At 40.2% G+C, this 24,842-nt stretch overlaps 1 protein-coding gene across 8 annotated transcripts in view; it reads right to left on the bottom strand.

Annotated features, from left to right (window-relative positions):
- CD44 (CD44 molecule (Indian blood group)) overlaps positions 1-24,842 on the bottom strand; it is an 88,992-nt gene that overhangs the window by 10,954 nt on the left and 53,196 nt on the right. The window contains exons 7-16 of one of the 8 annotated variants that reach the window (XM_043481333.1): positions 21,926-22,051; positions 19,679-19,792; positions 19,085-19,201; positions 15,885-16,013; positions 14,284-14,421; positions 10,637-10,738; positions 8,823-8,912; positions 7,769-7,963; positions 4,920-4,985; positions 537-608 (exon numbers count right to left, since the gene is read on the bottom strand). In XM_043481333.1, the coding sequence (XP_043337268.1) occupies positions 537-608; positions 4,920-4,985; positions 7,769-7,963; positions 8,823-8,912; positions 10,637-10,738; positions 14,284-14,421; positions 15,885-16,013; positions 19,085-19,201; positions 19,679-19,792; positions 21,926-22,051 (1,149 nt within the window). The remainder of the gene's footprint in view (positions 1-536; positions 609-4,919; positions 4,986-7,768; positions 7,964-8,822; positions 8,913-10,636; positions 10,739-14,283; positions 14,422-15,884; positions 16,014-19,084; positions 19,202-19,678; positions 19,793-21,925; positions 22,052-24,842) is intronic. The other 7 variants (XM_043481334.1, XM_043481337.1, XM_043481336.1 and 4 more) reach the window with 7 other exon arrangements.

Raw genomic sequence — 24,842 nt, 5'->3', positions numbered from 1 at the left:
TCAAGGGAGCCAGGTGGTCCAGCCCTCTCACCATATTCTGAAACTTTCTTCTCTCTAAATCAGTAAAGATTGTCCCTAGAGAAAAAGAAGTTTGGGGACAAGAAGAAAATTTTCACTCCACCCAACACACATGACTCTTGTATTTCCCCATCATCTGCAACACGAGGAGAAAGTTACACATCCACCCTCAAACCCGGAAATATAGAGGGAACTGGCCTGAAGTTCCTATCCCCTGGGATAAGAAGATCACTCACTTGGGGAGGGAGCTTTAGTAACTAACAAGGCACTTCTTTGGGACAGACCAGGGACAGGTCCAAACATGAGCTCAGCCAATCTATGGGACCAAAGAAGAAGGAAACGTTTCATTCTTTCTCCAGAGGCTGTGGTACTGTCATTCACCCTTTAGCTCACAAAGAGGAGCCTCACAAAGGGTAGACATGTAGGAGAATGTGCTTTCCAACTAGTCTCTTCTTCCCTCTGTGACATTCAGAGAGACCTGCTTTTAGCCTTTTTTTCCTTCACAGCTCAAAACTCACCTGGAATTTGAGGTTTCCGCACAGGACCTGAGGTTGTGTTTGCCCCATGTTCTTCACTCCCACTTGAGTGTCCTAAGGAGAAAAAACAACATCTCTCAACAAAGTCTGGAACGTGTAACCAGGAGTTTCTCATAGAGCAACACAGAAGGCCAAACTCTACATGCTACATCACTGCAAAGCTATAGATCCAAGCCACAGACATCCATTATGTGTTGTATGAAAGACACATCTCTCCAGAAAAGCTCAGTTTGATGAAAGGTAAGGTTTAGAAATGTCATTTTTCATCAAGAGTATGAGAATTCTCAGCAGTAGTACTATGCAGTGTTCAGGATAGCCCTGGATTCAAGTCCTACCCCTGTCTCTCACCAGTAATATCTGCTGGGACAAGTCATCCCTCGCCAGGTCTGCTTTCTCACTCATAAGATGGGGGTAATAATAGAATCTGCTTCATCATCATTTTACAGAGGTTTAAAGACATGAACAAGAATGGTAATTGTGTGCAGTTAACTGTAATAGTGAAGAACCTTTGCTTCTATTACCAGCTAATCATTAAAGAAATCCTATTTATAAGCTTAAATTATGCATAGTGGCCCATCTCTGGGAACCCTGCCTTCCAAGGAATGAGCATTAAGTTAAAATATCTTGGTCTAGTTCATAGGAAGCATCCTGACAAGCCCCACCTGTGAATGACTGTAGGAAGGAAGAAATTAACAAGCCTGATGGAAACCAGGAAAAGTTTAATCTCACTTCTGTCCCTGTTAGTATAAAAGAAGCCTGAATTCTAACTCAAGCAAGATGGTTCTTTGGGACACCAGTCCACCATCTTTTCTGCTGGCTTTCGGAATAAAGTCACTAATCCTTGCTCCAACAACTCATCTCTTGATTTACTGGCCTGTTGTAGAGCAAGCAGTACAATCTTGCACTCAGTAACATTACAATTCTCTATTTTTAACTTAAGACCTTGCTACCCTAGACCAGCAACATCACTGTGGGAGCTTGCTGGTAATACACAGCCTCAGGTTTCATCCCAAACCTCAGAATCTTCATTTTAACAAGATCCCCAGGGGATTCAAATGCTTTGGGTAGTTTAAAGCAAATCTAAAAATTATGTCCAACATCTTCAATAGTCATAAACATTAAGAAAAAAAAAGGATTCAAGGTAGGGTGGGGTGGGCAATGTCCCTTTCTCTTTGTGAAAAATCACCCTAAGGAGAGCGCCTGCTAATATGTTTATATTCCTAAAACATGCACTTCTGAGAAGACAACATTCTCTGCTGCTACAAAACCAAATAAGGAGACAAAGAATCCAAACTGGAAAGAAGCAGGAAGAATCACAAGAGAAAGAATTCAGAAGTCAGAACGGGAGGTTCATCACAATGAGGGAGGAATCATGTTTTAAATGAAACTTCGAAGGCATTTTGTGAAGAGACTCACCCAAATGAAAGCTTTGAGGGGTGTGTGTGTGTGTGTGTGTGTGCGCGCGCGTGTGTGTGTTGTGCTTCCGCTACTGTTTCAAAACAAAATGTGAAAAATTCCCCCTTAAATGAACTCTTTTCCCCTACCCAATGGGAATCCACTGCAGAATCCTGCAGTGGGTTCCCAGGGAAGAAAAAAACCCAGGAAGTCTGTTTGGCTAATCAATGAATGAAGATGTTGTCATTGTCCATCAGTTGCTCAATGGTGTACGACTCTTTGTGACCCCGTGAAGATGGGCAGAACTTAAATAGCCTTTTCTCAGAGTCAAATTTCTGACTGTGCATGGTGAACTCTGAAATTTTGATGGCTGTGGTTATTTTGAGTAGAATGGCTCCTATTTATGCAATTCAATGTACTAGTTAAACTCAAAATGGAGCAAAACAAATTCTACTGGACATCTGGCTGTTTCAGCAGGCCATTTTGACAGTGTCTTCTATCAATCAGAAGGAATCCAAGGGGCTTCCTCTAGCTGCCTCCCAGAGGCCTTGGTCATTATTGGCAGGTGTTAGCCTGAACAGGTCATGGGATACTAGCTGTCTAAACTAGAGATCTTTGCCTGGAAAACCACCTAAGAGGTACAGCCACTCTCGTTGGTCTGTCTCTGACTCATAGAAGCCTTTGATATTTGAACGGGAGGCCATCAATGGGTCATCATCTCTTTATTTTGATTTTCATAAAAAGTGCTCCTGGCAAGGAAAGATCTGGGTGTGTGCACAACCAGATGAAACCTTCCATTTGAACAATACACACCTGCTCAGGAAGCAAACATAAGAGACTAGCCCCGCCCACCTGATTCTCACTTCAAGAAAGAGCTGGAGAAGACGAATGAGACCCAGCAGGCCTGGTCTTGCACCCTAGAGCTCTGGGAATCCAGCCGGGGTAGGGCTGGTTGGGGAAGTAAGTTCTGCAAAGAAGGATGCTTGACAATGCATTTGGGGGGTGAGATCCAATCTGAGACACGTGGACAGCTGGCTCGCACTGTGAGGAAAAAGTCTGAACAGTGCTTCTCAAACTTTAAAGTACATACAAACTGCATAGTGGGGGCAGGGCAGGGGAGGCCTGGATAAAATGCAGTTCTTGATTCAGTGGTCTGGGGAGTCTGCATTTCCAGCCAGCTCTTAGGTGATATCCCTGCCACTGGTCCAGGGACCATGCTTGGAGTGGCTGAAATCACTTGATTTTAAAGAGCACCTCCACCCCAAAATGAAATGAAAAACTAAAGAGCATCTCCTTACAGTAACAGCTCCATATAATTTTCAAAACACTTTCATATTTTTAATGCAGCATGCTCTTCACAAGAGCTCTAGGAGGTAAGAGAGGCCTGTGTCTTGATCTCCTTTTTCACTAATAAATTGAAACTGGAAAAGGTTAAATGTTCTACCCAAGGCCGCCAGAGAGCCTGGGACTTCTGTCTTTATTTTAGAAGCATTTCTACTGGGCTCCTACATCCCTGTGCTCTGTTTACAGGGTAAGTTACTACTGAAGCCACCATGTAAATATCCATTTCCATATTTGCTTTAAGTGTGTGAACCTTCAAGCTTGGAGGCAACCCAACTCCCAGCTGGGAAGGAAGGGAAGGACAATAGTTCATATGGGGCTACCTGGCTGGCATGGGGTCACCTGGGCTGGCAATAATCAGGGAGACCACAGTGAGACAGCCCTGGCAGAACCTTTCAGGAGCCCCAGCATTAGTGATCACAAGTCAACCTGCCTCATGGCAGACTTTTGCTGGCTGGAGTGATATTTCTAGAGGCATGATCGTTACAGTAATTATGGCAATAATGACGGTCATTACAGGGAATCTCTCCAGATCATGCTTCTGAGAGGCAACACAAGATCCCTGGGCTTGAAACCTGGCTCCACCATTCAACTCTACCAAGTCAACTCAGCCATGGTGCTTAGCCTCTCTGGGTCTTAGTTTCCTCATTTGTAATACTGAGATAATACAATTACTGACATAATTAAATGAGAACATAAAAGATGAAATATAGGGAATCACCAATAACTGACTGTTGATATACAGAAATGGCAGTTTCAGACAGTCCAACCTAACACGTGTAAAGTATTCAGAACGATGCCACCAGCACACAGTAAATTCTCAGTAAAGGCTAGTTATTATGCCATGTGTGGTGAGCAGGGGAATTATGCTAAAGACTTTACAGGTATACATCATTTAGTCTTTAAAACATGCACATGTGTGTGCATGCTCAGTCACTTCTGACTCTTTGTGACCCCATGGACTGTATCCATGGGATTTTCTTGGCAAAAATACTGGAGTGGATTGCCATTTTCTCCTCCAGGGGATCTTCCTGACCCATGGATTGAACCTTAGTATCCTGTGTCTCCTGCATTGCAGGCAGATTTTTTTTACCCACTGAACCACTGGGAATGCCCCTTTAAAACAATGCCCTGTGACAATTTATTATCATCCCAATTTTTTTTGGTTAGGAAATCAAACCTCAGATCCTTTAAACAAGGTCCCTTGTTGGCATGTGAAGGAGCTGGAATCAAACCCAGGCCATTCTTTCTTTAAAATCTATGTTCTTAATCACTCTGGTAAAATGCAGTGTTAAACTGAGCGACTGCTTGAATTTTTCCTGACTTTTTCAGATGGAAGAATTTTCTCAAAAGCAGTCATCCTCAAAGTGGAGTCTGTGTCTGAGCAGAATCAGCATCACCAGAGAAATTACTAGAAATACAAATGCTCAGGCTTCATTCCACTCCTACTGAAGCAGAAACATTTGAGGATGGGGCCCAGCACTGTAGTTTAATAAGTTCACCCCGTGATTGTGACACATGCAAACAATGTATGAGAACAACTTTCGGGGACACATGACTCATACATCATTAATAATTAGCAGGTTCCATGATGGTAACAGTAAGTGACTAAAAGCAGCTCAAACTCACCAGCTGATTCAGATGCGTGAGTTGTATAGGACCTTCCACTGGGGTCGCGGGATGAGCCGTAGTCTCCTGTAAGGAGCAACAGAGAAAGGTTCAAAACCATGTGTTCACTTCCATTACCATCTGGGCTTCCTCACCTGTGCATTTTCATACAGCCCCTCGCAAAGTCTTTTGAAGGTAACCAAAAATAATGACAAAGGAGGTCTGAATGGGTCCATGATATGAATTATTGTTCATTGCTTCATCCACTGATGAGTGGGTTAGAGCTTCAAGCAAAATTTTAAAAACCGGGACAGCACAGATCAGTAAGGATGACCATAAGAAGTGTGGCTTCAGGAGAAACCCCCAAATTGTAACTCTACCAAAAATACTATGATGTCTTGGCAAGTCTGAGGTTGGGATTTGATACTGTGTCTTTGACATAATGATTATGTGCTTTGAATTATGATAGATGTGATCATTGGGAATGCATGTACTCTGTGGCTTAGGGCATGGGACATTTAAAGAGATTTCTCTCCACCTGATCCCTCTGGGTCAATGTATGGCAAAAACCACTATAATATTGTAAAGTAATTAGCCTCCAACTAATAAAAATAAATGGAAAAAAAAAGAGATTTCTCTGAGGTAGGAAATTGAGAAATGTTTTGTCTGTTCATTAAGTATCTTGGGGTTGAATCAGTAAGGATTCAAAGAGAAAAGTCAATTCAATTTAGAGAAAATTAAGTCTGAAAATAAGTGAAAAAGAAATGGGAAGTTAACTAATATGTGGCTAAGGTATACCTGGTTATTAGAATATATTTCAAATCATATTTTCCAAAAACTTAAATCTGTATTTTCAACACCAAGAGTTAATATAACCCCATCTTTTCAAACATCCATCACCAGAAGGCTTTACATCGAAACAAGTTCATGAATTGCTAAAATTTGGATCCACAGGTCAAATCTCAGGTTCAGCATATGGAAACTCTGGTTCCTCCCCCTCCTCCCCACACACTTCCTAAAGTTATAATGGAATCTTGAAGCAAAACAAAACAGGTTCATAAAATGGCTATGGTCACCCATTATGAAAGATTCCTCTAAGGAATACACAGTAACCTGATCTTCACTATGTCCTTATTTAGAGAAAGTGGAGATAGGCGACCTGTAATCGCTTACACAATTGTATGGAGGAGATAGATCGCTTTGTTCCTTGGCTGATGGTTAGAAAAGCTGAAAACAGCATCTGCTGAAATGCTGAGACCAAAGCACTCAACATCACCACCACCATCACCACCATCACCACCCAAGACCACAACCACTACAACTGATGTTTTCATTCTTAACATTGAGCAAAAAGGCAGAGAAAAAAATATATGGGAAGAAGTTAGCCTTAACTGAGTGTTCTGGAAGAAAATCAAGGATGATAGATCATTTAATCCATGGAGAACTATGGAAAATCCATCTGTACCACTGCAGAATGCAGAAGGGATCAGGGTATGTAATTTATCGATTTTGTAGAAAGCATTTTATTGACTAACAAACAGGCTATGTAATCCTTTGAGGCTACTGTGACTATTAAAACTGCCATTTAAATTCACTCGGTTGCATAAAGGGCCTTATTTTGCCAAAAGAAACCAGGCAGTGCTCTAAAATTCATTTCTCCAGAAGAATACTGACACGGCTACTTGGAATTTTTAATAACTGAGGGCAGAACCATGCCGAATAAAGAACCAGCAGGTGTAAAGGGGCTTTGTTGTGCCAAAACTGTTGAGGTCAGGATTTTTTAAAACTGTTTCCCTTGAAGCCCTGAGATGGGCAGCCCAAGCATGTGGGCTCTAGGATAGAGGCCAAGCACATGGCATTCTGTCCCAGTCACAGCATCACACCTGTCATCTGTTTTAAATACTGAGTTCTCATGAGACTTACTCTTCATCTGAGGGGGCATGGGGTAGGAAAAGACATGTGCTACTACATATATATATATGTTTAAAATAATGGATCTTTAATACTCCTTAATGGTTGAATAGTAAGAACACTTAAATATCTGGCACCAGGAAGAGAGAGTTCAATTTTAGTTTCTTAGCCAGGGTAAGTATTTTGCAGTTCCCTTTTCTTCAATATTAGTTTCTTAATGCAAACAGAGAAACAAAAGTAGAAGTGGGAAGGATGGCTAGGTCCATGTGTAACTTAATTGAATAAGTCATCTTCAATCAACTCTTTGCTCTCACAAGAGAAAGGGTCAGTTCAGTTTGGTTCAGTTCAGTCGCTCAGTCGTGTCTGACTCTTTGCGACCCCATGAACTGCAGCACGCCAGGCCTCCCTGTCTGAGAAAGAGTAGCTAGTCATAATGTAGATTAAATCATAAAGGTTTAAGTGTATACCATAATTAGAAGAGGTATCCATAAGCCCTTCACCAAAAATAAAATTCACCAATCTATCACCAATAAAAGAATAATTTCAGAGCAAAGACATTAGTATAGGGAAATTATTCACAAGTTGGGTAAAACCTTACATAAGCAACATATATTAGCTGAATCAAATGAAACTGATACTTGACTACTTTTACTTACAAAAATGTCGATTTCATATGGTTCAACTAAATATATCACAAGGTCAGGAATAAGACAAAGAAAGAAATTCTACCATAACAACCAAGTCACAAAAAATAAATGGAAATTACACAGGTAAATCAAAGTATTATTCATTTAAAGTAAATCTACTGCATTAGAATGACGACCTGTGATGAAAGCCATTCCCATGACACGAATCAATCTAATTACAGTCTACACAGAGAAGACGTTCTTTACTATATGAAAGTATGTGTTGTTTCTTCCTATAGAGAAAGCAAACCAGATATCAAATGCCCAAATTACCTGGTAAAGTAAGATCAGCCTTAGAGGTGGAATCTCCAACAATAGTAACTTCAGTAACTCCAGGGGACCCAGTCCTAGTAGGGGTCACTGGGGTGAGGGTTGTATATTCATTTGTGTCTGGAAAATGAGTGTAACCTTCCACTGAAGTAGTTGCATCTTCAGGAAGATTTCCACCTCTTCTGCCATCGTTCCTATCTGTGTGGAGGTGGAATCAACGGTAAACCCACATTTGTAAGACCACCACCCAAAACATGCTTGTCTTCAGCATGTGCAATTGCTGCAAAAACTTTCCACTTGTTATTTGTGAGCATGGGGCAAAAGATGGTGCAGTTTGTCACCCTATTGAACAGAATCAATATTTTGCAGTCAATACCACCTGGACATCATTCAGTGGAAGAGAGTGGCGATCCTAATATGTAGAAGAGACATTCATTGCAATATCTGCCTGGGTTATTCAAATACGGTTTATGCCTCTAGAATTGTTACCTTGAAACTCAGGGACTACATAATCTTGAGTTCTTAGTCAATTGAACCCACCACTGATGAAGAGGAAAAAACGTGTTACTGAATTGAAAGGTAAAATTAGGCTGTGCAGTTGGAATAGCAAACGCAAAGTTTCAAAGATGTGAGGTTTTGATTATTCCTTCCTTTCCTTGCACTGCTTCTTGCTCACCTGCACCATGGATTTGTGGTCCAGAGGATAAATGGAAAAAAAATATTATTGCAAGGAAAATAGAGAGTGCTATAATTCAGATTTTTCCACCCAATCACACACCAGCAATTTGCTACTCTTAAACAAACTCATTAACTCTAGGATTTAAGAAACCCAAACTTGAAGATTAAGAAAAGAAAGTTTGCATTTAATATACAATGGCTTCTAAGAGATCTACAAAGCAGAAAAGACAGAGAACCGTCACCAGCCACACCTTCTGATCAGGAGTAACAGCATGACAACAGCCAACTGATGCACCTCCACCAAAGACATTGTAAAAGCACCCATGCCTTATTGATCTTTTTTCAATAGCTGAAGCCACGTGGGCTTTCCAGTCCTTACTGATAGATGTTGGAGTAGCGGTCGTTGAGTGGTCTTTGTCTTCTTCTAAGCCGCCATGTGATGGAGAGGGGCTGTGAGTATCACTCTGTTCTGTTTCAATGAGGGATGAGCCCAGTATTAATTTGGGGCCATGAGACAAATCCTCTGTTATCTGCTGACAGGGAGGATCTGATACAGTCAGGTGGGTAGGTACATAAGAATACCAAGGTGTTTGCATGCCATTCTCCTCTGATTGAAAGAAATGCACAACAGAATTCTGCTTTGCCCCTTAGCTGGCTTTGTTTTTCTGTATAATAAACAAGGTGAAGTGCCAAGATGAAATCTAAGCCAACACTTTGTCCACCCTGGATCATCCTGGCCCAATTATAGCATTGCTTCCTGTCATTCAGGAAAAACCAGAAAACAGAGACAAAGAGAAAGGAATGCTTGAGTCCCCGTGCTCCTATCACCCACCAAGAGCAACCTTACTGTGTGTCAAAGAAGTGTGACTGTAGGGAAAATATACACCAGCAGAGCAGGCAGTATACCTGTAACCACAAAAGATGAAGAAGTTCATCTAGAATAACCTGCTCAAGTAACTCAGATCAAAATTACACAAGGAAACACTTAAGTCACTATTGTACTCCATGATGAGCTTTTTGATCTCATTTGTGGATGAGGATTCTCATCAATGCACTGGAAGGTCAGGAAACGCTTGTCTGGGCAAATACAGGGCCCTCACTGATACATATCAATTTCTGGTTGAACCACTGCCCATGTCTGAAACGGTTTTCATTGTTTTGAGTTAATTTATTTTGTGTTCTTCTAAGAAAGGAACTGACCTCTGAGTTACAGGAGCAAGCACACCATAAAGCGTACCACTAAACCATGTCCAGTAAATATAACCAGGAGAAAGACAGTCAACAAATCCCAAACCCAACAACAGAACAAAAGTCAACAGGGACATAAAGTAGGACTATAAGACCCTTCATTGGCAGGGACCACTTTTAGGCTTATCTGCATCTCCTTTGATGCCTGGCAGCTGGGTTATTTACATTCTTGACAATGAACACGTGCTTGCTGATTTTTCCTTTTGCCCGAGAGGGCTCACGTGAAAAGACTCTGCTCAGTATGTCTAGCAAGCAGTGCAATGAGGCCCTCGTAATTCTGGATTTCTGTCAAGAAATTATGAATGACTTTATGTTGATCTCTGGGCTAGCCCTGCACCTATGGTGGATGTTAAGGCAACTAGAAGTTTAGCATTGTTTCTGCCAGATGTTTAGTGATAGGAAGAGATATGAGCAAATGTTCTTCTTTTGTTCCCAAGGCCCTACCACCAATGTCAATTGTCAAAAAATTGTCTTGATCCACCTCTACGGGCTAATGTGATTCCCCTACTCTTCGTGATTATCTAGCCCCAAAACATCTTTTTACAACCACTGAAAAATGCTACCCCTCTTCTGCCTTGATTGAAAGATGGGACTCAAAAGGAACTGGTCAGTTAAAACAGAGAGATACCACTACCCTAGCTGTGGTCTTCAATTTCACTAACATAACTATGCAGAGCAGGAAAATCAAGTGGAATGGAGTCCCACATCCTTTTCCTTTTTAACATAAAGTTATTGACCTTGGAAAGCACCACAAGTGAAGGTATAATCAGATTTAAAGAACCACCCAGAAAATAAAGACAAGGAGGACAGATTTTATATTCTGAGTTGAGCTGAACCACACAGCACTGGATGAGCTACACCACCACCAAGCCCTGCATCAGGGCCAAGGAGAGCAAGAGCTGAAGCAAGAATACAGGTCAAGAGGCTGAGTGTCTTTATCCTTACGAGTTGTCATTGAGAGAGGTCCTGTCCTGTCCAAGTGTCCCACCGAACTCGTGTTTGGATCTGCAGAAGGCTGATGCGTTGTACTAGGGCTGGTGTCTGTATCTGAAGGAATTAAATCAGTGTTATTGCTTGATTTTCCACCTGCTATCTGAAGGTAATTTCTGGTCTAGAGATAGATAATTCTTATATTCAAACCTGCATGAGAGGAAAGAAAGCACATACTGATTCATGTTTCCAGAATTGAAATAAAGGATCATTTCTCCAAAAGGGCCTCCCAAGAAGTAACTGGCTTTCATTTAAAGGCTGAGTTGTATGAAAGCTACAATCTTTGTTGTTTTTTGCTGAGTCTGGAAGGATGCTAATGAGTAGATGATGGGCCTCCTAAGCCTTGCAGAGAGACAGATATAACCCACGTGTGACCTGTCCTGTTCCACACAAACGATCCATGCATGTGTGCATGCTCAGTTGCTTCAGCCTTGTGCAGCCCCATGGACTGTAGCCCACCAGGCTCCTCTGTCCATGGAATTCTCCAGGCAGGAATACTGGAGTGGGTTGCCATGCCCTCCTCCAGGGGATCTTCCCGACTCAGGGATCAAACCCGCCTCTCTTGTGTCTACTGAATTGGCAGGTGCATTGTTTACTGCTGAGACATGGGGTAAGCCAGTGACTTGACATGTGGGTAAAAGACAAAGTGCACTGGTTCAGGCACCATTTTGTCACATTCTCTTGACTTGGCAAAAAAAAAAAAAAAATGTTGCTACAGTCCTCTTCCGCTTCATGAACTGAAAGCACAAATAAAATCATCATCCCATACTATCTAGATGGAGTTCATGGGGATTTCTAGAGCAAAGAATAAGAAGCATTGGATATCAACGAATCCTTCTTCCCATACACACATGTAGGAGATGTCCTTGGAATATAACGTGTATAATGTTGAACTACACAAAAATTTCACTGAAATATTTATAGAAGCTGTTTCCAATAACTATCACAAATCAATTCTACTGAAATAACAAGTCCTGAGTGAAATAGAGGCCACACAAGCCATAAACACCATCACTATTGCTGATTCTTGGAGTCAAAGTCCACCCACACTGCTGCCTCTGGAGAGATTTAAGCTGTTCCAAATGACTCCAGAGGGGAACACTGGAATATTAGGGACCCACATCTACACTGTAGCCTTTCCATTGCACGTCAGGGTCTTTACAGAACAAAATGTGGCTGACTCTATTGTTTTAAAATGATAGTAGTAGTAAAAAAAATAATAATAAAAAATAAAATAATAGTAGGAGTAGTAATCGCTAAAAAAGAGGAGAGTCTGGCTAATCCAAATCAAAACCCCAAATGGATATTCTCCCAGAAAAAGTCCAGCCTGCTGATGGTTCTAGACACTCTTGTTCATCTTTCCTTTCATAAGTAGAATCCTTTAAGAGGTGTGACACCATTCTATGGTTGAAGCCAATTGTAATGGTCTTGACATCATCAATCTGATGAAAACCCTTTCTGTCCATCAATATGAAGACAGTATTGATTCTGAAGCTCTTTTACTGGCTTGGTTTTCCACAATGGGTACCATCAGAGCCTCCAGCCACCTCGAGCCATGTGCATAAAATGCGTGCTTGGGTCTACAAGCAGCACTTCAGCCACACAACATAATGGCCCCAATCTCACCATTCACACTCATCTTACTTTGTGATATATGGATCCACTCACTCTGCCAAATTCATTCCTTGGCTTTGTTTCCTTTAAATCTCTCCTTATATGTGTTTCTTTCCTTAAAAAAAAAAAAAAAAAAATTCCCCTACTTCCTTTCTCTGACTAACCAGATTTTTTTTTTTTCCATTTTTCAAAAACCAGATCCAACCTATCTTTTTCTGAGGTTCTCCTAGGGATCCTCAGAATTTCTTTTGTGTTTATTGTTAGCAATGTTCATTTGACATCTGTTACTTACTCTCTCATACTACTAGATCTATTTTGAAGCTGTTTTCCTAGCTAACTTTTAAGTTCCTTAAGAGTATGCATGTGATTGCTAAGTTGCTTCAGTCATATCTGATTCTTTGCGACCCTATGGGTTGTAGCCTACCAGACTCTTCTGTCCATGGGATTCTCCAGGCAAGAATACAAAGTGGGTTGCCATTTCCTCCTCCAGAGGATCTTTCTGACACAGGGATCAAACTCGCGTCTCTTACATCTCTTGCATTGGCAAGTGGGTTCTTAACCACTAGCGCCACCTCGGAAGCTCTACCTTAAGAGTATGGACCATGAATTACCTGCAGATGGTGTGTCTCCATAATGCACTGAACATAGAGTACAATTACATTAGCAGATATTTAATATAGTTATACTTTAAGGGATATATGATCACTAATATCTGGGTACAACATAGTTAGGATGTTCTGGAGAAATGAGACCACAGAAACTATTGGATTCATTTTGGAGCTAACTTTGCTTAACTCAACACTGAGAGACACTATATGGCATTCTGAGAACTCACTTTAGTAAGTCTTGTGCAGTGCATACCCTTGGGAGTCTGGACCCAAAAGAGATATTTGAAACTATGACTGAAAATCCATATCACCATATTTGTTCTCTTGGTTGATCTCCCTTTGTGGAATGTTACATGTCTGTGATCAAGACATCTTGTTAAATTCTTAAAAATTAATAAAATTGCATAATTCTATTCACGGATTTAGTACGGAACATGGATTCTTCCCCTTAGTAAACACTGGGAAAACCAGGGCACCACTTGCTATCAATTCTTACAGATTCCCTCAGGAAAGTTGTCATCTGGTTGTGCTAAAGGAAACATTTCTTTTAAATTTAAAATTGTATCAAATACAATAATAATCTTCCACTGTTGCAGACCTCCAGCTAGCCTTTACTCACTCTCTCTTGTTTAATTCTGTTTTTGAATTGCATATCGGCAAATTGCTGTTTACTCACTAAGTCGCATCCGACTCACCACGACCCCCATGGACTGTAGCCCACCAGGTTCCTCTGCCCAAGGGATTTTCCAGGCAAGAGTACTGGAGTGGGTTGCCATTTCCTTCTCCATTAGGTAAATAGGAATGCTAATTAAGAAAACAATGATTCCATCTTGTATAAAAGCTGTCCATGCTTTAAATTCACAAACGTTTTTGGAGGGCCAAGGGTGGTGCAAATCCTAAGTCACTGAGTAGTGTATTTTATTTCTAAATTTCCAGGAGTAATTCACACAATTTTCTGGAGTCTTTTAGTTACTTGTTTGGAATTTTTGACCTCTAACATTTCTCTACCAAAGACAAGTTTTATTGTGGGACTCTACTGGAAATAGTCACTGGATCTATCACTTCATTCTTTTCAAAACCGTGCACTTGGAAGTAAATGGAAAAGAAATCTTGAGACTGCTCCTCTTCAGAGAAAACGACTTCCATTCCCATCATTTTAGGACTAATCCTTCTTTACTCTCCTGCCAAATTCTCCACTCTTGCCCAGGACTTCAGATTCAGATGTATATGCATATCAGTCTTACTAAGAAAACTAATTTTGGAAGAAACAAAGTTCTTCAGGAAAGCAGACTGGTCTAAAGCCAAAGGAATACTTCTAGGAAAATAGCCATTTGGTGGCTTTCTAAAACATAATATATAAAAGAGCTCAGAGATTATTACCCATCCTTCCTTGTGTTTGATGACCTCGCCCCATTGGATGCGAGACTGGGTCGAAGAAGTAAGTCCAGGAACTGTCCTCTTGGCTCTGCGTCGTCACTCTTTGATGTGGATGGCTGACATGCGTTGAGGCTGTTGTGACTATGCAGTTTAAGCAATTATCAAAGTGTTAGTTGACATCTGGCCAGGGATACACTGATTTTTTTTTTAAAGACTATATTCTGTACTCAAGACAACGAAACCGTCTTCTGGGTCTAGAGGGCTGGGAAGTTGCGTAAATGCAGAATGTTTTAGCAGGTACAGTTTCATTCATGCTCATTTTCCCTAGCAATCAGCATGTGAAGTAGAGGATGCAAAGGCATTAATTAATAACTTCTCTAGTGGGTAGATGATAAGTTATAGATAAAGTAAAGATGGAGGAGAAATAGTTCTTCACCTACACCATGTTGCCACCATCCCTGGAAGGAGGAAGTGCAGGAGTCCAAACACATGAGATCATTCCTAGACAACCACATCCCGGTGAAATGCACGTGAGGCCAGTAGTGATGTAGAGAAGGAGTCAGGTAACAGCTTCCCCACCCCCCAGAGAGACAGGAAAGTCAATGCCATTCATCTCAAAAGCATGAATGGACTCCATGAGAAGCATTACCACCAACAATGAGATTTATGGCACAAGTGACGTAAGAATGCAGCACGTGCTTTGGTTCATTCTGAGCCAATGAAGACGCAGAGGTAGAAAAAGATGACAATGAGCGGCCCATTGGCAACAACCACACCACATAGCCAGTCACTGAATCCACCACTCTGCCAGCTATGAATTCAGAAGCTGCCACACACCGGAAGAAAATCATGCATTATATCCTATATTGCAAATGAAAACACAGGAATACTTCTCACTGCTATCAAGTAAGGATATGGAATTCACATTCTTTTACAAGATAGGATGCATTTCAAGGCTTCTGTCACACATGCATAGGAGCTGGCAGAGTGAAGTTATCAGGCAACGCTTAGAAATGACAAGAGATAACAAGATTTGACTCCAATCTCCCCAATTCCACAGTTCAAGTATAGAGGTGGTTTTTTTCTTTTTAATTTAAGAAGAAACAATTGTATATTCAAGGAGAAATCTCCAAATAAACATGACAAAGAGCCAAATGACACCAGACAGGTGTTTGTCTCAAAATGTCTGGCTCCATTTCTTCAACTACTGAGGTTTTTCTGACCAAAAGCCTTCTAACAAGTCCAGTATTCTATAGAACTGTGTTATAAAGCCTGGACCCACATCATAGAGAAGATTCCCTTACAAAAGAAAAGGTAGTATTTTACACGATCAGAGTCTCTTCTACAGTCTCCCCAGGGGATGCCCACATTAGATCCGAAAGTGACACATGCAAGGACATATTCTCTGTGTCTCTTTCTGTGCCTGTATCCATTTCTGTTCAGGGGATTTATTATGAGCACTTAAGGGTTGGCTCCGTGTTGACTGCATGGTCATTAATCAAGGGACTGTAACATCTTGTGACAATTCTTTCCAATTCTTCTTGTTTACTGTCCTCAATGCCTGGAATTTAACACCCAAGTCTGCCTGTGAAACCATGCATTACCAGTTGTCCCTGCTGTTGAGTGAGAGTCTTCTTTTGGCATTTGGGGATGTTCCCCAGGCCTTCCATTCTCAAACCACTGCTCTTTCTGGGTAGCTGTTTCTTCTGTTGTACTAGGAGTAGGTGCCTGGGCTGTGAGAAGAATGTCAATGGTGAGCTGTGATTGTTCAATTACCTTCCTTACCGACACATAGCTTTCTACCTTAAACACATATACAGGTGGGACAGGAGGCAGAAAGGGACAGCAAGAAAGAGAGAGACCACTGGTAACTCTGAAAGGGATATTAGAAATCAGATGGCCTTTAGTCTTTAGTCTAAATCCTTTATTCTATCACGTGAGAAAACTGGGGCCCAAAGTTGTGATTTGCTCAAAATCCCATAGCCAGATCGGCACAAAGTTATAACTAGATCACAGTCTATGAATTCCTAGTACCAATCTTATTTTACTAGGGTTTATGGCCTCACATACTCTGTCTGAAAGAACTGTTCATTCAAAAAATTAACCTCTTGTCTTCAGTGATTTGAGGGGGAGGAGTATATTATATAATCATCTATGATGAGATCAACCTAGTAGGAAGCCTTCTCAAATAGTGGTCACATGACTCAACATCTCACACACTGGAAATGTACCAGCAGTGCATTTGCCCAGCATGAAAGATGCTGGGAATGGTTGAGATGCTATTCCACTGACATACTACGAGGTTACGTCTATGGAGCATCTAAAATTGCCAAAATCATGTTTTAACAAATTTAATTCAGTGGAAGAAAACTCTTCTAGCCAATGTTTGATATTATCTAAAACCTTTCTAACCAGTGTTGGGCATTATAAGAGTGTGTAACAGGCTTAAAATTTCAAGCACTCAATGTTGTAACTGTCTAGTTTTAAAAAGGACAAAATGAATGAAATAAAATTGTATCAGGGTGCCTTTGGGAAGAATCAGAAAGTCATTGACATTTTCATCCACTGTGACCAACACTGAAGTTCTGTTCATCAAGAAAATCAGAGTTAAATACTGTACATCAACTATACCTCAATAAGAAAAAGAAAAAGAGACTGTATAAACTTGCCAAGCTGAAGTACAGTTTGCAACTTGTAAAACTAGTTTATTTCATTATTTTAGAAAATAACATGTGTGACTTGACAACACCAAAGACATTAAAAAAAAAAAAAAACTTACTGCCCTCATTTTACCCTTGCATTGGCCAAAACATTCCTGAAGTTAACTGGTTATCCAGAGGGAGGGGAAAAAAATAAAAATCTTAAGTTTTACCTCCCCCTTATTAAATCACTACCTCCTGACAAAAAATGAAGTTAGAAACAACACTGGATGTAATTACCAAAAAAAACAAAACAAAAAAAGAAAATTTAACCCAAATATAAACTGCTTAAAGTCAAAAAGAAAAAGAAAAAAATGCACACACTATTCTATACTCTTTTTCCACTATCTTTATAAACACAATGATCCTTTAAATAGCCAGTAACCCTCTGTTGTCTTCAATATATGGGTTAGCAGACTATAGGATTTCCATTGCAAATACAAAAAAAAAAAAAATGACTCTCTTCTAGAAGCTGCAGATGTTTTTTTGATAAAGCCTAGAAATTGCCAGCCAGAATCACTTGATGTTTTGCAAGGCCCCATAAAAGAATCGCTGAAGCAGCTGCCACTTTCTGTTAGGTTTTGTTAATGTCCTGTTTTTCAGCTACCTTCCAGTAATCATGCCCCTCCCCCACTACTTTTTGACAATAGGCTCATTAATTCCCAGCCTCTTATATAGTTTTCTGCTTTTTAGGTACAAACTGTCTTAATAATTTCTAAAATAAACTATTAGGACCCAAAGGGACTGGTACAGAATCCCGTTCTGAAGAAATTTCTGTTTCTTATTTCTGTTTTATGTCTCTTAGTTCTGTTTCTTATTTCTGTTTTATGTCTCTCATTTCTGTTTCTTATTTCATTAGACTCTTTGTTAACTCAGCCCATAATCCTCATGCGTATATCAAATCTACTGTGGTCAATACTGAGATGCAGGCCTGTTGGGCGTATTCAGTACAATGCTCTGTGCCGTGTTTAGTAGCTTCCAATTCTTGGCGACCCCATGGACTGCAGCCCGCCAGGCTCCTCTGTCCATGGGGATTCTCCAGGCAAGAATATTGGAGTACTGGAGTGGGTTGCCATTTCCTTCTTCAGGGAATCTTTCCAACTCAGGAATCGAACCCAGGTCTCCCACATTGTAGGTAGATTCTTTATTGTCTGAGCTACTGGGGAAGGTAACAATGCTCAGGATGTAGTGATCTATTCAGTCCTAGCTGATGCGTGAAAGTTTCTTTTGTTGTCTGAAGACATTTTCAAACCATGGATTCCCAAACTCCTTTGGCTTTTAGTGATTGTTTCTTATATTTTTTGCTTTTGGAGTGTTCAGGGCTATAAGAACCATGGTTGAACCATAATTTCTATAATGCTACGAGCTGTTATCCTAAATTAAAGCTTCTTTTATACCAAATATCATAGACATCTCTGAGAGAGAGACGAAAAAAGAAGAGAATACACTTACTTCTTTTTTTGTCCTATTCTCACAGGCCCATAGAAAGACTTGAAATTGCTTTAGGAAACCTGAGATGTTTGCACATAAGTAAAAATAACAGCATCAAAGCCTTCCCCCCCAAATTACCCTGAGCTTAAAAACAGAAAAAGAACAGTCAAGGAATTCAAATATAGTCCATCTAAGTGACTGTCTTTCCTCCTAAGAGTACAAGGGAGGTATTTCTACAATGGGGTGAGAAACAGAATGTGAAAAAGAAGCTGGATTTACCAAAGATCTTTACAGAAAACAGAGTTCCAAAGATCCTTGCATTTGTCACATTTTCTTTCCGCATGCCACGACTAAGCACCAAAAGAATACACTCTCCTTCAGACATTTCCGTAAAAACACACAAACTACCCAGATGGAACCTCTGGGAATCTTTAACACAAAAAACCGTATCTTAGATATTTTTAAACATTTTGGCCTTTTGGGCAACTTGACAAATTAGTATCTTTAATTCCAATTTCTAAGAAACCATGTGCAGATTTGGCAGCTTTTTATGTTCTGGGAATAAAAGAAATTACTGTGTGGAGACAGAAGACGTAGCCAATGTCTTTTCCCTACCCTCTGGAGTGACTTTGCTACTCAACTAAACCAGAATTGCTGACTGCCATCCTTCTTACTTGTGCTTGTGGAATGCGGGGTCTCCTCTTCATCATGATACCCTTGGTGACTGAGAGAAGAGTGTGGTTCCTGGGTCCAGCTTTCTCCATAAGCACTGGTGCTACTTCTGTCCACATCTGTCATGATGATGGTTATATACATTGTGACTTTTTATCAACCGGTTTTTGATGGTTCTGTTTTTTCTTTTCATTAAAGTACATGTCATCTAATGGTTCAATGCCTAAGTAGTACCTCTGAGCATCAACTCTTAATACTTTTGCGTGACTTCACTAATCTCTCCCAAGAGAAAACCAATGTGCATAGAATTTCTTCATGATTACCTGTTATGCCACTACGACCACTTTGTCATAGGGCAGCACCACAAGCCATTTTAACATGTTCAATTTTATAATGAAGCAACGTAAAATATCTTATGCCCAGATGATATAATTGACAAACAACTCAAGCTGAATGGAGTATCCTCATGAAAGTTCACTAAGAGTTTGTGGTGAGATATTAACTAAATTTTCCCACTGTGTCCTGATGATTGACATTTGCAGCACCAAAGACTTTGAGGGGAAAAAGAAATCTTTAAGTTATGTGTAACCCATTACCAGTCATCCTTGTGGTTGTCTGAAGTGATGCTTCTGGATTCAAATGGTCTGGGTTCCTTTGGATCCAATTCTGGTTCTGTTGTGGGTGGGTAAAAACCCATGGTGTGGTTGAAACTGTGACAATGATGATTCAAGTAATTAGAAGAACGTTATTTCTTGAGCCTTCACCATTTGTTTTGTACATTTCCCCTTCCGTAGTCTATAGAGTCCTTCATCTATACCAGGCTGTATAGATGGTTGAGTAGAAATGAAGGGACAGCAGAGAGTGACTTCAGCTTGACTCAGCCATACTGTGAAGTATCTCAGTGTCCTTCGCATTCTGTTAGAGAACACGTGGAGGTCAGAACATGAGATCTTCTGGAGAAAGCAGCCAAAGAAGCTGCAGCAGGAGGAAGGACAGCTTTGAAAACACCAGCCCTCCACCGAGGAGAACCAAAAACGTCAATGCTTTGCGCATCCATGCCGTCTGTAACAACCCTCTGCACTTGAAAGGAATCTCTAACACTGACAGGTGTGCTTACATGTAGATGCTTGAAGGTTATGCCACGATGACCACTTTACTTCGTTAGTAGCATTATGGGGAAAGAAACACCCTGAGCAGCCAGAGCTTTCCTACTGATGATTCAAAGGAAGAATATCTACATAGAACAGCCACGTGATGAGCTATGTATTTCTGAATATTTATCAAACACCTCAGAAATTCTCATCAAATACAGAGCATTTCATGAGCAAGCCATTCATAGCCAATGAAAAGAAAACCAAGATGCGTACATTCAGTAGGAAAAACCATAGGTAACCAACCACCATTGCAAGAGCTCCCCTAAAATTAAAAGAAGCAGACATCCACCACCGCCCTGATATTGTTACCCCCAAACATGACAGGGCTGGAAGAAGAGATGCACATGACCGAAGAATTATGACAAAATCAGAATCAACGTCTTTTGGAAAGGTTATTTGCAAATCCATCCTAACTCTTTCGAACTTTATTTTGATACCCAAATAATACAAAACTCTTTTCAGAATGATAATACTATTGGATTCTATTTCACAAGTTAATAAAATCAAGTAAACTCATTAACTATATCCTCATTTAGTATGAAAAACTGGCAGTTACCATACCCCAATAGAAGGAAGTGGGCATCCTGCTCAAATAAGTGCATGGGTGCCAAGAAGAAAAGTGAGCTGAAATGGAAAAATATGCCGCAGAGATGAAACGATATGAAGGGACATTTCCCCCTGGAGCCTGAGCATACAATTTATTTTCAGGTCGATCTGTTTGGCTTGCCATTCAAGAGGGTTTAGTTTCTCAAGTATCAAGACCACATCTTTCTCGATGCCCAACCTAGAAAATATGGTTATATCCTGAACCCAACAGACAGTATAATAGTAAAGCTCCAGTGTTTTGAGGGTATTTGGTTTTCTTTCTGAAGTTACTAAAGAGAGCTCCCTTGTTAGCTTCTAAGCTCTGCAGGGGTGTCCAGCTAAGGAATACAGCTTCGACATAAAGCATATAGTTCACCTCAAGTATCTGTTGTACTGATGTCATATACTCAAATGCCTTCAGGTCTAAGCTATGCTTTTGGACCCCTTCCTCCTGGGATGCTATACTTTTGGGGATGAAGCTCTCAGGTTCAAATAGGACAGACTGGACTTTGGTGACCTGAGAGAGCTCATTTAGCACCCCAAAGGCACATCTTCCCTTAGAAAAAAAAGGCAGAGCTGTGATGGAGTCAGTTTCAGGAATCTCATCTCATTCAGCAGTATCTTAGCTCATGAACAGGTAAGTATAGGAAACTCAGTTATCTGGCAGAGTATTAGACCAATTTTTGATTTTTTAAAGGAACTTTCAGCTCAATTTCCATCTCTATTCTCAAAAAAGTTTTATAACTGTCACAAACTTGGATACTATGATGCAATGGCTTCACTATTTGTCTTTAATAATTGGCACTGTTATGTTATAGCTCAGCTTTAACACATAAATACACAAAACAGAAGGATTTACATGAAGAATTAAGAATTTTATAAAAGATTTTCCCCATGTCTCCTCCAAGGATATTTTGGCTTTCATTTAAAAAAAATCAGTTTCTTCCTTCATAATCTCATCAAGGCATAATTAACTAATCTGTGATCACAGGCTTATGCTCATTTCTCACATTAACTATTTCCCAAGAAAGATACTATTGGGCATCACTCAGATTAAGCGATAAGCCTGGCACAGATGGTTTTATAGGAACTGATTATTCTTACTGGTGCTGGAGATAAAATCTTCATCATCATCAATGCCTGATCCAGAATAACTGGGGTGTCTGTCTCTTTCATCTTCATTTTCTTCAGTTGGCTCCCAGCCTGCTGAGATGATACTTGAATCCGTACCTGTTGTGGTGACTTGCGTTAGTAGCTGAGCTGAATGCCAAGTGACCCATTTCACAAAGGGAGAAAAACAGGCACAGAATGTATATTGAATTCCCAAGATTATAAGAAAGAAGTGAGAGATTTGACTTCTATACTCCAAATTGTTATATTCTGGTCTCAAGCTAATGTATAGATCTAAAGACAACTGGGTATGATCTTTACAACGGAATACTCTTTTCAAGGAAGTTAAAAGAATAAATATAGACATAACCTCACCAAAGAAGTAAAAGAGAAAAAGGCCAATAAACTCCCCCATGTTTTCAGATGCATTTATTATTAAGCATACACCATGGAAGCTAGGCTGTTAAGAATACAATAAAAGTTTCACACGTGCCTATTTGTTTTGTTAAGCCACCTTCAGTAATACTTTGGAATCTAAACCCAAGTCAATCATTTCTAAAAATCCCTCAGTTGTATTCACAATTTGCTATTCATCCAGCTATTAGGTTTGATCTTCTCTAGCATTTGATTACTGTAACTCTGAACGCAAATGAAAGCTACACATTATTTTAGCTTACAACCAGAAAACTGATGAGAAGCCCTCACTCCGCAACCAAAAGTAGCCCCCGCTTGCTGCAACTAGAGGAAGCCTGTGTGAAACAAGGAAGGCTCAGTGCAGCTAAATAGATAAATACATAAATAAAAATAAAAAGGTGATAATCGGAACTATCCACCAATGAGCTTTTACAGAAAGTATTCTATCCCTCACCATCAGAAAGATCATTTTTCAGAGAAATTGTGTATAAGATTAGACGATTAGAAATGTTGACTGAACAAGACATTGATCCTTTCCACATATGACGCTGATGCTGGCAAAGACTGGGGGCCGAAGGAGAGGAGGGCGTCAGAGGATGAGATGGCTGGATGGCAGCACCAGTGCGATGGACATGAACTGGGGCAAGCTCTGGGAGATGGTGAGGGACAGGGGGACCTGGTGTGCTGCCGTCCATTGGCTCGAAAAGAGTCAGACACGACTGGGCAACTGAACAACAACCACATGTAACAGTCCATGATTCTGAAATCCAGCTCTTCAGAGTTCCAGTCCTTCACCTTCTACCCTCTATCTTGGTCAACCAATATCATCCTCTAAGAATTCAGGGTGTGATACGTCTGCCCACAGTCTCAGAGACATGGCCCCAACAATATCAGACACATGGCGGAAGGACAGCTGAGGCGAAAGCCTGAAAGAGATGCCATTCCACTTTTCTCCAGTCAGAGTCCAAATTCCCAAATGGTGTTGCCCGTGGTTGCTTGTACATCAATGCCAGATTTTGCAAAGCAGAACTGAACATTTTGAGACAAAATTCTGCAGTCAATCTCTCCCCCACCCTTCCAACATTATCTAATCACTATTATATGCAATCATAACATAATATCAGTACTATTTTCCTTATAGGAATATTTGTCAAAATAAAAAATACAGTTTATTTTGTCTTATAAGCTAAGCAAATATAAAGGATCTTTTTTTATAACTCTTCTGAATTAAAAAAGTTCTAATTATTTTGAAATATGGTCATATCCTCCATCAATGAAAGTTAGTAAATGAAGATATGCTAACAATATCCCATTGTTACAGACTTGGAATCTTTTCCCACAAAAACTCTTATGTCAAAACACTTTATAGCTACTTGGAATGAATAGTCAAACATCCAGGGAGCTTGTCAGAAGCCTAGATTTTGACATCAAGCACAGGTTACTTCCTACATTTTACAGTTAAGGTAGCACATGCCCAAACAATTGTCCAGGGCTTACACTTTCCATCTGTAAATCAGTATTTTCCTCTGTTATTATTATTGGCTGTGTTAATTAGATCAGCGGAAACTAGGAGTATGCGTTTTCTAATAGACTTCTTTAAGAGGACGTGTTCTGAATGAATCTCTTAATTAAAGATCTGAAGGAAAAATAATTCTGATTCTAGGTGCATGTTGCCAGAAGGAAAACAAGCAAAATGTTGAGTAAAATCTAGTCATGTCCCCAGATTCACTGGCCTCTCTATTAAGTGAAATGGTGCCAGATTCTGTTCTCCCTAAGGATGGTGACACAGCATCAATAGGAAATTTTGACATGATAATGGGGTCCTTTCCCTTAATACTGAAAGGCTTGGCATTCAAGACAACAGAGAAGCAAGAGACGTAACAGTTTACCTGTCAGTGCTGTTGTCTGATCCTGAGTCTTAGGCTGTGAATTACCAAACCAAGACCACATCCAATTACATTGCTCCTGAGCTGCTGCATGGCGGTGTGAGTACAAAGTTGAAGAAACCGGATCAATTATGAAAACATCACTTATTCGGGGTCTTTCCAGAAAAACTTTACTCCCAGTCCTATCTATATAAAATGTACGCATATATTATAGAATGAAGATTAGAGAAGATTGAGGCCTGATTTTATCTTTCCAGGATCCCCAAATCTCTTAGAATCTTAGGACAACATCAGAAATGCAAATTCAGTATGCTTATCCATACAGTGTTACTCATTTTTCAAACTAAGCCCCCTGAATACAGGCTCAGAACAAAATCAAGTAGCAACTTAATAACCCGTGATGGAAAAGAGATTTTATACCTACTTGATTAGGTGACCCAGCCATGAACTAGAAGCCTTCTATGTAGCATTTCATAAAGTTGCTTTCATTCATTTATTTTTGGAGTATCTTTAGAGGTGCTTGCTTGTATCTTTTGGATCTTTCTGTCATTTTACCTGAGGAAACTTGTAGTGACATCTAGCATTTCCAAGTTCCACCCACATTCATTAAT

Source organism: Cervus canadensis, chromosome 11, assembly GCF_019320065.1.
Source record: "Cervus canadensis isolate Bull #8, Minnesota chromosome 11, ASM1932006v1, whole genome shotgun sequence".
Classification (NCBI taxonomy): Eukaryota; Metazoa; Chordata; class Mammalia; order Artiodactyla; family Cervidae; genus Cervus; species Cervus canadensis.
Note: the sequence above shows the minus strand (reverse complement) of the source record. Positions and strands in the feature narration are given on the sequence as shown.